Below are 14,378 nucleotides of genomic sequence, written 5' to 3'. Positions count from 1 at the left end.
GCACCACAGAAGTAATTGACACCTATGAGAAAGTGACCTCGCACAATAAATGTGACTCGTCCCATTAAATGTGATTTTAGAATCCATGTGGCAAAATACGAAACCGGAGAAAATTAACTCAAAAATTAATGGAGTTAGGCAAAAAACATCCAATTACAAAACGATACTTTAGAGAAAGAGCAGAAAAGACTATCGTTTTGTAATTGGATGTTTTTTGCCTAACTCCATTAATTTTTCAGTTAATTTTGTGTGCCGTTGGCAGAAAATTAGCAACTACTTCCACGGCACAACAACAGGGTGGTTTAGGATATAGGGTGAATGGGCTTTCTTTTGAACCCCATTAACATATAATATACAAATTACATTTCCAGGAATGTCAAAAGGAAAAGAATGTTTCTGTCGACTACCATCAATCTACTCAGTTTGAATATAAATTGCGGACAAGTCGATTTATTTTAACAAAAATAATGCAAAAAAAGGCTACTTTTGGCAGTGTACAAATTAATTCCGTGGCTTAGAATAAGGGTTGACATCATGGGGCCACAAAATTCTTTGTAGAAAGATAGTGGCATAATGGTAAATTAATTTTTTTGTGTATACTGTCTGGAACCGACTTTGGTCTAAATTGCCAGATTATTTTTCTATTGGCATTGAAGTTACTTTTTAATTAATGGGCAGTTGAGCCGTATTAATTGGAAAATCTGGAAGAGATCGACTCCAACTTGGTAATGTAATAGTGTGCATGGCATTGTAATTGTCTGACAAGATTTTTCAAATATAATTCAATCTAGCCATAACAAAATTTTGTCCAATTGTGGCAACTTTGTTTCAACTCCCAACAAATGCCATTCCGAGGAAGCCCTCCGTGGAGATATCATCTTTTGCCATAGATTTGGGAAAAACGATGACTTTGTGAATTTTAAGAAAGTGGCAAAAGTCAACATAGCTGGAAAAGGTACAAATTGCAAATACCACCATTGCCATAAAGCAAATCTTACTATTGAATGAATTGAGCCAGAGCTTTCATTTTAATTGTATCATACGATGACCCCCTACAAAATTTTCGATTTATTTGCTTAGAAATTTTAGTAGAGTTTAAAAAAACAAAATGTCTAAAGAATTAACTGCATTTTATGTACCATATTAAGAAAACCAATTAAAATGTTTGCTTTCAGATTTATGACACTTTGACGAAACTTCCAATAATTAATGTGTCCTTGGCTCTCAAGGGATTTTGCGAAGATTTGGAAAAAGAAAGGGAACTGTTCGTGGGACAAGTTGGTAAGATATCAAGTATGTTATGGTTCCAACCAAAGTTTAAATCTAAGTTTGCATTTCTTTCCACAGCAGGTACCAGATCTGAATCCCAGTGGATCGAAGTTCAGGTGGACAAGGAATACATTCTGATGGTCAAACTGGAGAGAGAAAATAGAAGAAAGAAAGGAGAGACTAAAGCTTTGGCACCCAAGTTTCCAAAACAAAAGGAAGAGGGATGGTTTCTGGTTTTGGGTGATGTCGAAAAACGAGATCTGATTGCCATGAAGCGGATCGGATACATCGGAACACAGTCTCGTCACCAGGTAAGCAATTGTTTGAATAATTAACGCAAATGTTTTCAGTTAAATACATGAGTGGTCCTCGATTAATGCAATGGCTACATTCAGCCATGGTAGTATCTCAGGGTGGGAGAACCCTGCCACAGACATGAATAAAGGCCCTCTTAGTGCATACAGAGCAGAAATTGCAACATCACTTGCAAATTGCAGGACCGGTAGAAGTGACAGAAATATGCATCAGCTGAACTGAGGCATAGAAAATGCCTCAGATTAACTGGTGGCATTCGGCTTGTCATCAAAAGAGGCTGTAATTCAGAGCTATGCACATCAAACAAACTAAGGTAACCTTGGTTTGTTTGATGTGCACAGTTGCAATGTGTGATATGATGGACACAGGAACATCTGCAAATGTGCCAAAGAAGGGTGGATTTGCCAAATGACCCATTCACCACTGCTGCCTGTCGCCACCAATTGGGCATTCCACCCAAACCGTTCACAACAGTTTGAATGAAGTTGGACTGCATACACAGAAACCAGGATGCCATTATCTGCCCAACAGAGGGCTGCACGCCTGGCGTGATGTTGTTGTCGTTGTCGCAACCGGATCACCAAATGGCATCGGGTATTGTTTATGGATGAATCCCCCTTCTGTCTGTGGAGGAATGATGGCTGTGGCAGTATCCCAGGGAATGTTACCTACCAGGCCTTTTTGCCAAGTGACACACTGGCCATTGTGGTTTGATCATCAGATGGCATCAGTATTGCCCCTGGTTCAGCCACCTGGGCAGGCCACACTCTGCACATATCACAGCAAACTCTCACCACTCTGAATGGAATTGACGTTCTTTCTTAGCCGGCAGCATCTCCAAATCTCTCTCCCATTGAACACCCGTGGGGCCACAGTGGATGTAGCTCGGTAAGGAATACCTTGTGCGACCATTAAGGCTCCCAGAGGTGGCAAGGCGATTATTCATTACTGAATAAACGGCTGTCTGTTGCATATCTTTGCAGAACCGATAGAGGTGACAATGTGCATGTGGCTACATTCCTTCATAGCGTTGCAATTTCACTTTTGAGGAGTGTATAAAATTAAATCTCATGCTACCATTTTGGTAATTTTTTGATGATAGAAAAATTGAGGACCATGTCATTGTGCTTTTAAATTTCAACTCTACTTATCTTCATTTTTATTAATAATAAGAGACTCCTTTAAAAAAATGCAAATAATTTAGACAGCTCAATACAAGTTTTCTAGAGATAAAACTTTGGCCCCAACCTCAACTATTGTAAATGCGAAAATGTGTATGTTGGATGTTCAGCACCACTTTCCTATAAGCCTACAAGTTTGACAGTGGAATCATGCTCGACATTCCAAACGCCATTGTCAAACTTGTAGGCTTATAGGAAAGTGGCGCTGAACGTCCGACGTACACGTTTTCGCATTTAAAACTTTGGCCTCAACCTCACTAGTAATTCTAAAACCTAAATGGTTTTTTTTAATAAAGGACAGATTCTGTGGCATGGTCCATTTGATTTGTTTGGATGTAGAAAACAGGAAATAATTATGTGATTATAAAATAGGTTGCAATAATTTTGCACGGAAGGAGACATTATGGCAAATATTTAAAAAAAATGGCATAAAAATTTCTAATTTAACGAATGAAAAATCTCAAAGTTTAATTACATAAATTTGTGGTCGAAGCAGAAAAATGGCAATCGATGTTAATTTGACATTGTGTTGTAACTGTGATTGCAGGAAATTTCTTTAAATTGATTATGGAAGTTTGTATAGAATTTTTCTAAGGTTCTTTTTCAAGTAAAACAGTAGAACCAGAGAAGAAAATTTTTTTCTGTTAAACTGCATTTGCAAGTGCAAAAAGCACTCTAGTTTCCCTTGTCCTGAAAAGTTTGATGGATCAAACTTTTGTATTTTTCTCTCCTCTCACAAATGTCGGCTGTCTGTCAAAAATAATGGCCCGAGAAGCTAAAAAAAAAAAAAACGTGTACACATGGTGGCCAGAAATAAAAGGAAGGATATTTTTGTTTTTGTACGTGAATCCATAATTTAATTGTGGGGGGCACTTCTCGCTTTTGCATAAATGTGGAGAGCATTTCTGTAAGTGCACGACCTCATGTCTGGATAAATGCAGCTGTAGCCAGGACGGAAGTGACAATTATCAACGGTCTCTCTTGTCTAATGGATTTTATTAAAAAATGAGCTTAGATAAAAGTGTAATGCAGAATCTCGGCACATCAAAATATGGTGTAGTAGTAAATACTTTTTTCACAGATTACTTGTGTATAATGAAGAAAATGTTCTGGTAAATGAAAATTATAAAAATTTGTACATATTCCACAGTTGCATAAAGTTAAATTCATGTCTTTTTATCCTGAAACAAAAAATAATTTCCATCTTTGCTGTTTACAAATGTGTAAGGATGTGTGAAGACATCGAATGCAAATTAAAATTTTTTAGTGTCTTCAATATTTTTAGAAATTTTACAAAATATTATCCTTGCATTCAAAAAAGCTTTAATGACATCTTACTGGAGACGATGTTACATTCCAGTCTGAAGAAGTATATAGTACGAAAACACTAACAATATCACCAAAACTATTATTCCGAATAGTTTTGTGCATTAATGTTTGTTTTCTCCCTTTCAGTTGGTGTTCTACACTCCAGAGAAGGCGGGGAGGTACGTCTACACGCTGTTTCTGATGAGCGACTGTTACCTGGGTCTGGACCAACAGTATGAAGTGTGCCTGAAGGCGATGGAACCTCCCAGTGCCCTGCCCTTTCAGATCGGGTATTCCGAACAGGCGAATTAAATTGTATACTTGCAGAGTAAATAAATTTTGGATAAAAAAAGTTTGCAACATGTGTTGAGACATTTAGTCACCAAAGCAATAAATATACTGGTCCTAGTTTCGGTTTAAAATTCCAGTTTTGATGATCTTACTCGAAGATCATCGAAACTGGAATGGGTGCAAATATCATTTCAGATACGTAGCATAATCGACAAGTACTTTAATATTACTTTTGCAAAATATTCTCTTCCACTTTATATTTTTATTGATCCAGTCATTGTAGTGGAGATTTTGTTTGTTACAGCATTGCAATAATTCTAAGGTGTAGTATTTCTACAAAAAAAATATGATATTTGTTACCTTAAAGATTTTTTAGAAACTAGAATAATCTAGTCTAATCCACCCTAATATTTCTTATCTTAGAAAATTAGGCATAGACATTACAAGATAAAACTGGCACCTTGCCAAAGTAAAATGGCAGAAATGTAAAAGATTTTTGGTTCTGCCATAGTCTTGTAATATACGTTTTGCTAATGAGATAAGCCTTCTGATACATACTTGAAATAAACAGTGTTTCGAGTTATGGGTGTATTCGTTTCTGAGAAAACAAAGTTTGTTTTTTGCCTCCGACCAAAAAATATTTTCAGTTAAAAATTTTAGTCCGTAAAACTTGATATGCTATATTTGGCACCGTGCTCGCAGAAAAGAAACAAGAAAGCCAAACTTGGCAAACCGACAGGATTTAAAGACAATTAATACTTTATAATACCATGTAGCTTATTTATACAGGGTGGGCCAGCGAAAACGAAACGGCAGAGTGTTCGTGTTCGTCCAAGCAAAGCGCTCGGACAGGTCAATTTTACTCTCGAGGGGACATCTTTTGCAATAAAGTTTTTGGGATTCTGAATATTAACTAAACAAACATTTTTTTCGAAATAAATGTTTGTTTAGTTAATACAAAATAAATGAGTTTTTAAAATTTTTTGTTGTCTGTTGAATTCAGAATCGCAAAAACTTTATTGCAAAAGATGTCCCCTCGAGAGTAAAATCGACCTGTCCGAGCGCTTTGCTTGGACGAACACGAACACTCTGCCGTTTCGTTTTCGCTGGCCCACCCTGTATAATACACAACCTAGAGAAGTGATGCAAAACACTGGGATTTTTGGGCTTTAAAAAAATAGAGAAATTGACGACTAGACAGAATTTGTAGAAATGCAAAAGAATAAAGTTATTTGGGTTACGATTCATCGATTTTGTTATCACCCTTGGCTATTTTGTAAAAATATTCATCTTGTCTAAATCCCATCAGATGGCCTCTGCAATTTTTTAAATCTTAAAAATAAGGATGATAACGCTTTTAAGTAGTTTTTCTAACAATAATTTTCACTTTTGTGGAAAACAGTTGTGATTTATAATACAGCTTCATTAATATAAAATATTTTATATGTATATATAACTGCAATAAAAAATAATTAGCATCTTTGTAGTCTTTTTAAAATTTAGCATGGAAAAAGAATACAACAGTTTATATATATTTACTGAAAATTAAATCAATTTGAATGTTTGTTTATTTAAAACCGACATATTTTAAAAAGTTAATAAATAGTATTTACACAATAAGGTTATATAAGGTTAAACTTTTTCACAATGTAAATTAATAATTGTAAGGTTAACACAAAAAAATTTTGTTTGTTTCAATAAACCTTTACTTCAGAAATTTTTAATATACCAACAGCATTTGGGATAAATAAAAATATTTACAAAACATTAATATTACCTAAATTAGATAATTACAATGTTTGCAATTCTCTAATTTTGATGATTTGCAATGCATTTGAAATAATTTCTCAAATTGAATGTATTTACAGTAGAGTTTGATAGAGTGTAATGTTTCTAAACGTATGTTGTCTCTTAAATTAGTCTGTTATTTTAGGATAATCTAACTAAACGTACACGAATAAAGAATCTCCATTCACATAAAAGTCGTTCCAGAGTTTTTATTTACTATACACAAAAGACCATAAATTCCTTTGTGACATCTGGAGGCGGTCGGAACATACGCAGTCTCTTCGGCCGGAGCTTTAGTAAGATATTTACGACCATGTTATTCCTATAAGCTTGGTGAGATTTAACGGTTGAATGCAATGCGTAAAATTGTTTATTAAGATAACGACAATAATACCAATAAATTTCCTATAATAATTTACATTCAAGAATTCCGAATAATAATAATAATAATTATAATAATCGTTATACATAAGAGTATCCTATATATATACATATATTCTAGTTTAAAATGTTTTAATTATTGCAACATTACTGCCATAGCTAAATTTAAAACAAAGAAGCAGCTTTGTTTGGCATGCAACATGCATAAAAAATGATCACGCACTGACATTGATTACGGACAATTTGTATGACAAACTGCCTTCGTATTTATGGAATTGATGATGAAGAGAATTTTAGCTATTATCTACAATTATTCGATTTTTCTATTGCAAATATTCTTTTCCATCCAAATAGAAGTGTTTTTTAACAAATACCATGGAAGCATCATTAAAGTCTCCCCTTTTATTCAAATAAGAGTCACTTTCCAATTTATTTTTTCCCCAGTTTACTATTTACTGTTATGAAAGCAAATCTAGAAAAATGTAAAAAAAATATTTGTACAAAATGGTTAATCAAATTAATCATTTTCTTGATCTTTCTAAAGTTATTCACTAGTGTGAAAAAATTATTTATAAAATACCTGTTAATGAATTTTCTTGTTTTCTTGGAATGCTATCTTCAAATGCAATAAATGGGTTTCCTGGAATTCTGCTTATATTTACTTCATCTGATTTATGTACAAGATTTGCTTCGCTCTGGTTGATGTGTCAATGCTAATGTCTATTAACTGATCGAATTCTGTCGTCGGAATCGAATTTGGGGCTGTACTTTGTAATTCGGAAGAAGAGGGAATGGTTCCGAAGTCGAGCAGTACGTCAACAGATACTTCGGACTTTTCTTCCGGACTAAAGTGAATGGTTAATTATTATTTTAAAAAGTCTATAGATGTAGAACATATTCAATTTGTTTTAATTACCTGATGCTATCCGTGAAACTTTTATCCTCGTCTTGGTGGTTGTATCCATTAGGCTGAGAAACAGCATCTAGTTTAGTAGTCCTATTTGGAGAATTGTCAGTTAGAATTACGCCGGAATCACTTTCTTTCATTGAAAATTCCGACGTATTGAGATGATTCTCTTTTTCGTTATTGTCGATAGTCTTTTCGCCGTTAAACAAATAGTTTCCTTGAGAAAATGACTGTTCGACGAACGGATTGGAATTTTTAAATTCTTCTTGTATCCCGCCGTTTAAAGAAGCATTACTTGGCACAAATGCATCTATAATATCCGACTGTATAGAAGATTGTGCACTGGAATTATCACTTGATTTAACCTCTAGATTATCTCCTACTGTAGTTTCTTGACTACTAGCAGGGAGAGGTTTTTCTTCTTCTTCTTCAGGAGAAGAAAGTTTGTTTGTCTGAGAAGTTTCTTTAGCTTCAGATGGAGCACCTATCTTTCTGGTTCTACTCATTATCTGTTCCACTCGCTGTTAAAGAAAAGAAAAAATGTCTAAAATAGCAAGATTTAAACTGAAAACTGACAAATATGATACCATATTGTTTAAATATATTTTAACTTCAAATAAACTGTTGTATACTATGTTGAAGAATAAGTGGAAGATTCACGACTGAACAAGTAGAATCTATACTGAACAGTTTGAGGTTAAAGTAATAGTGCCAGTTTGTCAATAATGGCTTATGCTGAAACAAAAATAAATTTGCAAAGAAGATTTAGAAAGAAATCCTCCAATGCAACAGACAAATGATATATACATTGTGTTTTAGCTTTATATATCACAACCACACCATTAAAGTATTCAAAATGAAGAAACACCGAAGAATTGCAGAACATAACAACACAAGTGATTTCAAGCAAATATTGTCTCCAGAAATGACATTGTGTAAATATGTATTACAAAACAGATTACCGAAAGCATGGAACAAAATAAAATCAAAATTCTGAGATGCTATTGTATAGATTTGGTAATTGATGACTCTTCAGTGATCCTGAAATTTTTTCTCGAGAAAATTTCTTCAGCATAGTATAGTGTTTAATTTGAATGCAGAATAATATTTTGAGAACATAATAAAAAAAACCAATAGAACAAAGGTGTTCCAGACTGAAGGAATGAAATAATTTGTTAGAGCTCAGAAGGTTACTTTGATTAAATTCAACAAAAATTTATTTCTGATCCCAAGAGTTTAATTCTTTCATAATTTATAAAAATATTACATACAATTAAAACTAAAATTAAAATTTACATATCACATTTATATTAAAAATCTAGCAGCATTTAAAATTACATGTGGTGCCATCTGTTATGAGATTTTGATAAACTTTTTATATAATTAATTATTATAAAATGGCAAAAAGCATAATTTGAGTATAGGGACAAGTTTTATAAAAAATTGTAAATGCTAATAACAAGTAAAATCATCATTAGGTCCAACCCCACTCAAGATGTGATACACCACTTTCCCTCTAGCTCCCACCTCTTCAACATTTAACCACTAAAATTCAAACTAAAAATCACCTAACACACAAATCACTTTCCCTCTAGCTCCCACCTCTTCAACATTTAACCACTAAAATTCAAACTAAAAATCACCTAACACACAAATCTTCATGCAAAATTTCAGAAATTTCCAATAAAAAAACACAAGAGTTATTAAGTTTCAAAGTGAACAAAATCATGCCACCCACACCCAGATCCATACATACAGAAAAATCCCAAATTTTTTTTGCATTTCTCAACATTTTGAGGTCCCAAAGTCCAAAAAAATTAAAAATTTTGACCGATCACCAAACTTTCCCTCTGTTATATATAACAGAGCCAGGTAAATAAAAAATGAATATACTGTATATATAATATATAATAAGAATACAAAACCTTTTAATTTTAATTTAAAGAGTTAAAATAAAAAATGAGTGTTTTGATCTAATACAAAATTATGTGAGTGAAATAATTTTAGCAAAAAACCCAAAATAATTTATTGAAAAATTATTATTATTTAGAAAAATTAAAATAAATAAAGACCCTTTTTCTTTCAGCTCGCTCGGCCTCTTCTTTTTTCAAGCGTTCTTCTAATTCTAATCGTTGTTTTTCTGCTTCTTCTCTAGCTTTTCGTTCCATTTCCTCTTTTTCAATTCTCTAAAAAATTTGTAATAAATAAATATTAAAATTAAATTATTATTTAGGTACAAATTTTTAAAAATAATTTAACAAGTAATTTGTTATCCAATTCTAATCAACTGGTTATAGATTCTTATTATTCAACTGCAATTTGCATTATCTGACAATATCCATAACGTCACTTTAGTTAAGTCCAGTTATATGAAATTATACAGTTTATTATTTCTATCAGAAAATAATTAAGATGTTTATACTTTATCTAACTAACAATTTTTAATAGAACATCCAAAGTTGTTTCAAAATCAAAATTAATAAAATTACTAAGAATGATAATGAAACGATAGAATTCCTATTTCTAACCAATAAAATGCAAAAATATTTAGTTACCAATCTCATTTCTTCTTCCTGTCGTTCTCTTTCTTCTTTTTCACGCTGTTCCTGTTCTTCAATAGCTTTTCTTAATTTTTCCTCTTCTTGAAGTCTATGTATTTCTGCTAGTTTAATCTGTTCTTCTTCAAATCGCTTCTGTTCTTCCTCCTCTTTTCTTCTTAATTCTTCTTCTTCTTGCCTAAATGTAATTTATATTAAAAGTTTTATTAAAATAACAAAACATTCCCAAGATGTAAACAGAAAAAAAGAAATTTAAAATATAAATAATCAAGAACAACAGGCAACAACTAAAATATATTTTGAACAACAAAGTGTAATGTAATTAGTCTGTTTTTACTATTCTACTTGAAATGTGGCATAGGCAGTTTGCATTAATCATAAAAATTAATTGCATTTGTAATTATTTATTTGTGTTTGTAATTAAAATCACTTCTTAGTCAATTAAAGTTTCAATTATTATTGTTCAAAATTCAACAGAATATTCTGTTGATAAATTCAAAATTGGAGTGATTATTTCTTGATCTGTTTGATGAAACCATGTCTCCTTCTATAATTTAAACTTAGTAAACACTAGTGTTGTGTGTTTTTTCCCAAAGACACTTGGCAAGTTTTCTATCAAATATCTTTATTCATTCTAGTTGATACGGTACGTTGTCTGTACACGTTTCGGGCTTTGCCCCTCCTCAGTCAACTGTTGGTTACTTTTTATAATGTAAAATCTTGTAAAACTGTATACATTACAATTTTAAGAAGTTCATCGACTGTAAAAAGTACATTATAACTTTAAAAGTTCACTGTAAAACTTAAAAATAAGTTGTATTTACTATAGTTAAAATTGTTGGCATTTCTTACCTCAATTACATGCCAGATATTAAAGAAAGTACAGCAAAAACCAGCAGAAAAATAACACTAAATAAATGTCTATTAATTAATAAATCTTCAAGCTATACATTTTTTAAACTCTTTCAGCATTTCCATTGGATATCAGTCCCAATAAAACCAGAATTTTGACTAACTGTAATCATATTTACTTACTCTGCTTAATGTTATCTACATTGGCGAGTACTAGATTGATTATAGTAAGTGGATTCTACTATATATTCAAATTAAAAACATTAACAAAGACCAAAAACAAATATCTAGTTTTTACCTGATTTTTTCAAGTCTTTGTCTTTCCAATTCTGCTTCTCTTTCAGCTTGTTCACGAGCAATGCGTCGTTTTTCTGCTATAGCTGCTTTAGCCTCTTCTTCTGAAGTAATTCGTGATTTCATATGAGATAATGGACTGGATGCAGTTTCTGGAGTATTTTCTTTATTATTTTCAGATTTTTGCAAATCTTCAGCTTCTGGCTGCTATTTAACAATTTAAATTTTATGAGTTTAGATAAGTGACAGTAAGAAATTATTATTTCAGAATAGTGATTATTAGTGGTAAGTTGGACTATTAAATACCTTAATTTCAATATAAATTATTTTAAATCATTAATTATATTGTCTTTTTTTAAAAAGTAAATTAATGACTTAAAATTGTAGCTATTTATTGGTACAGGTAGGCCTCCTACAATGCGGTACCTTTACAACGCGTTTTCACTCCAACGTGGTTGGAAAAATGCGGAAATTTTCTTGCAACGTGGTACTTTTACAACACAGTTTAGGGTATTTAGAAATGAATTCTCTTTCATATAACAGAAAAATCGCAACGGATCACATAAGTGCAGTGGAACTTGATGAAACAAGCACAGATCTTGAAATAAGGCCAGTCAAACATTCTCGAACAACTATAAGTGATGATGAGGACTGAATTTGTGAGCATAACATTATGTTTCTTTTTGATTTTGACTTGAAATCATAATCTTTTTAGTTTTTATATGATGTTGAATTTTATTTAAGCTTTTTATGTACATAAATTTAAAAAATGATGAAAATGTTACACCATAAAAGGCAGTTTTTCTCTTTTTAGAACTGAATTCCAGGTTTAGTAGTAAATTCGTGTCTCCTATAACGCGATTTCCCACAACGCGGTATTTTCAAGGAATGTATCTACTGCATTGTAGGAGGCTTACCTGTATTTTAAATTTTTTTAATTAATATCTTCTATTAAAATCAATTAAAACCCTTTCACAATCCTTATGGGAAATTATTTCTTGTTTGCAAAATAAAATTTTACAGTTTTATTTGCAAATATTTTTTGTTTTTTGGGACCATCTTGCCAAGATCTTCATAAAAATATATTTGATAAAAAAATACTAACTTAATTTATTATTTATATATCTAAGTGCTTTATCTTTTAATAAATATCCAAGACTAATAAACTAATAAAAACTATTATTTTCAATATATTCAACAATTTGTTTTTAATTACATATACATTATGATTGGTATATATAGAGCATGAAAACATTACATCCAGTTGAAGTTTTGGTAAGAAAATAAATCCCAAAATCACTAGACTTATCTAGAAAAGATGAGTCTAGTGATAAATAATTTAGGGAACAATCATTTATATGGCAACTTGCAATTTAACCTTCAACATGCTACCAAACCTTTAATCAGATGTTATGTTTCCATGTTATGCTAAAATCCTTAAATCCTTTACACTGTTAAAATCCTTAAACAATAAGCAAAATTGGAAAATATATATTATTAAGTTTAAAAGTTATGCTCGCACTCATTGCTTAACAATATGCTGCTATTTCAACACAGATATTTGCTAAATTTCATAAAACACCAAATATTAAAATTAATATCACTAATGACATACACACACACAGTATATATTATTCAAGGCTTGTGCTAGACTTAAAATATTCTGAGTCATTTGACTTGTGGATCATAGGAATGTAAGTCATGTTCAAATTTTAAAAGTCTATTTCCTGATAGTCATTGATTTCATATAGTTAAATGCATATTTATTATTTTGTTTGATTCAAATTGTTTACTTGCAACAATATAAATCTTAATTTAAAGTATAACAGATGAGAATGTTATAAGATTAAAAAAACTATCTTTTTCTCTGTCATACATTCAAGTGCTTCAACAGCTTTTGCATTTGGAAACTGAAAAACTGATGGGCTATTTAAGATGATTGTCATCAAGGTTTTTAGATTATCCTCTTTCAAGCAGCTCCATTGACAGCACTTTCTCCAATTCTCTGCATTAAATGCTCTCACATGAAGCATGCTCCATGATAAAACTAGGTCACAAGCACGATGTGGTTGTTACAATACATTTATTAATCATGATTTCAAATTCACTTAAGCTTTTAATTTATTTACATTTTTAAAAATTTTAAAATTTACAAGTATTAATTGTAAAATGTCTTAAATTATTTTTCATTCCTGTTACTTATTTTGCTGTGTCAATTCAGCAAGTTAATCAATTCCTAGAGGTCATTTGTTGTGTTAAATACCTTTAATTACTTAATAAAATAAAATAAAAAAACAACTTTATAAAATCATGACAAGATTACAGTTAATCAAAATTCTGTATCTACTTATTCTGCTTAATGTTATCTTCATCTAGTAGTACACTTACTGTTAATAAACTTTCACCTATCAGTAACTTCATTAAATTTAAATAATTAAACTATTCATCAGAGAAAAGTTAGTAGTACAAAAAATCATCTAAATAAAAAAAAGTTGCAAAAACTTTATCGTTTGAACTACTCAAAAGTTAGCCCAATTCCCAATTATTTGCATAAACTAATAATCTGTATGTGTTTGGACATTGGCATGTTACTGATGATAGTGAAAAATCAGTTAAGCACATTTAGTATAGTGATTAAGTGAGTAAATTGGGAAATATTGTGAGTCAAAAATTACTTGCAAGTAAACTTTTTCAAGTCAGAATTTCCCAAAATTTAAAAAGTCTAGGAAATTTGCAAGTAAATTCAAACCCCTGTTACTTAATATATACTATAAAAAGATCAAACAGTTTTTATTAGTTTTATATTAACCCTTACCCAGCCAGGATACCAATCTATCGTTACCCTAATTGTTTAGTAAAACTGCCAGGGTACTGATTGATTGTTACCCTGTTAACAATCGATATTTATAAAATTTATCGACAACAGATGTCAGCACTTGACGGCATTGTCTTGTTTATTGTCTGTTTCACATATTTTTGTCCAGGTGGTGTTTTGTTGACTTAAAAAATTTTAATTATCGGTCTTTTTTCTTAATTTTTCATTTTCTGATAATTTTTTATTTCATTTTTAGCATATTCATGCAATAATATTACTATAATAAGTTCATTAATGCTATAATAAGTTTATTCAGCTATAATATGTTAATGCATTATAAATATTCAAGTTATGACCTTCAGTTCTGATATTTTATATATTTTTTTAATTTTTAATTTTTTTTTTAAATCTAAAATATC

The 14,378-nt window shown here is 31.2% G+C and overlaps 2 protein-coding genes across 20 annotated transcripts in view; one reads left to right on the top strand and one right to left on the bottom strand.

Annotated features, from left to right (window-relative positions):
* obe (obelus) overlaps nucleotides 1–4,425 on the top strand; it is a 145,682-nt gene extending 141,257 nt beyond the window's left edge. For 3 of the 4 annotated variants that reach the window (XM_067264279.1, XM_067264278.1, XM_067264280.1), the window contains 3 exons: nucleotides 1,176–1,281; nucleotides 1,348–1,580; nucleotides 4,221–4,425. In XM_067264279.1, coding sequence (XP_067120380.1) covers nucleotides 1,176–1,281; nucleotides 1,348–1,580; nucleotides 4,221–4,385 — 504 coding nt within the window. In that variant the 3' untranslated portion in view covers nucleotides 4,386–4,425. The remainder of the gene's footprint in view (nucleotides 1–1,175; nucleotides 1,282–1,347; nucleotides 1,581–4,220) is intronic. The other variant, XM_067264281.1, reaches the window with a different exon arrangement.
* A 1,910-nt stretch (nucleotides 4,426–6,335) lies between these two features.
* The window catches only part of LOC136969954 (ensconsin-like), a 71,897-nt gene continuing 63,854 nt past the window's right edge, over nucleotides 6,336–14,378 (bottom strand). For all 16 annotated transcript variants that reach the window (XM_067264282.1, XM_067264286.1, XM_067264291.1 and 13 more), the window contains 6 exons: nucleotides 11,149–11,351; nucleotides 9,996–10,176; nucleotides 9,513–9,626; nucleotides 7,450–7,961; nucleotides 7,114–7,378; nucleotides 6,336–7,005 (listed from right to left, as the gene is read on the bottom strand). In XM_067264282.1, coding sequence (XP_067120383.1) covers nucleotides 7,192–7,378; nucleotides 7,450–7,961; nucleotides 9,513–9,626; nucleotides 9,996–10,176; nucleotides 11,149–11,351 — 1,197 coding nt within the window. In that variant the 3' untranslated portion in view covers nucleotides 6,336–7,005; nucleotides 7,114–7,191. The remainder of the gene's footprint in view (nucleotides 7,006–7,113; nucleotides 7,379–7,449; nucleotides 7,962–9,512; nucleotides 9,627–9,995; nucleotides 10,177–11,148; nucleotides 11,352–14,378) is intronic.

This window comes from Centruroides vittatus, unplaced genomic scaffold, assembly GCF_030686945.1.
Source record: "Centruroides vittatus isolate TY-2023 unplaced genomic scaffold, ASM3068694v2 contig_1832, whole genome shotgun sequence".
NCBI classification, from domain to species: domain Eukaryota; kingdom Metazoa; phylum Arthropoda; class Arachnida; order Scorpiones; family Buthidae; genus Centruroides; species Centruroides vittatus.
This window is presented reverse-complemented; position numbering and strand designations above follow the sequence as displayed.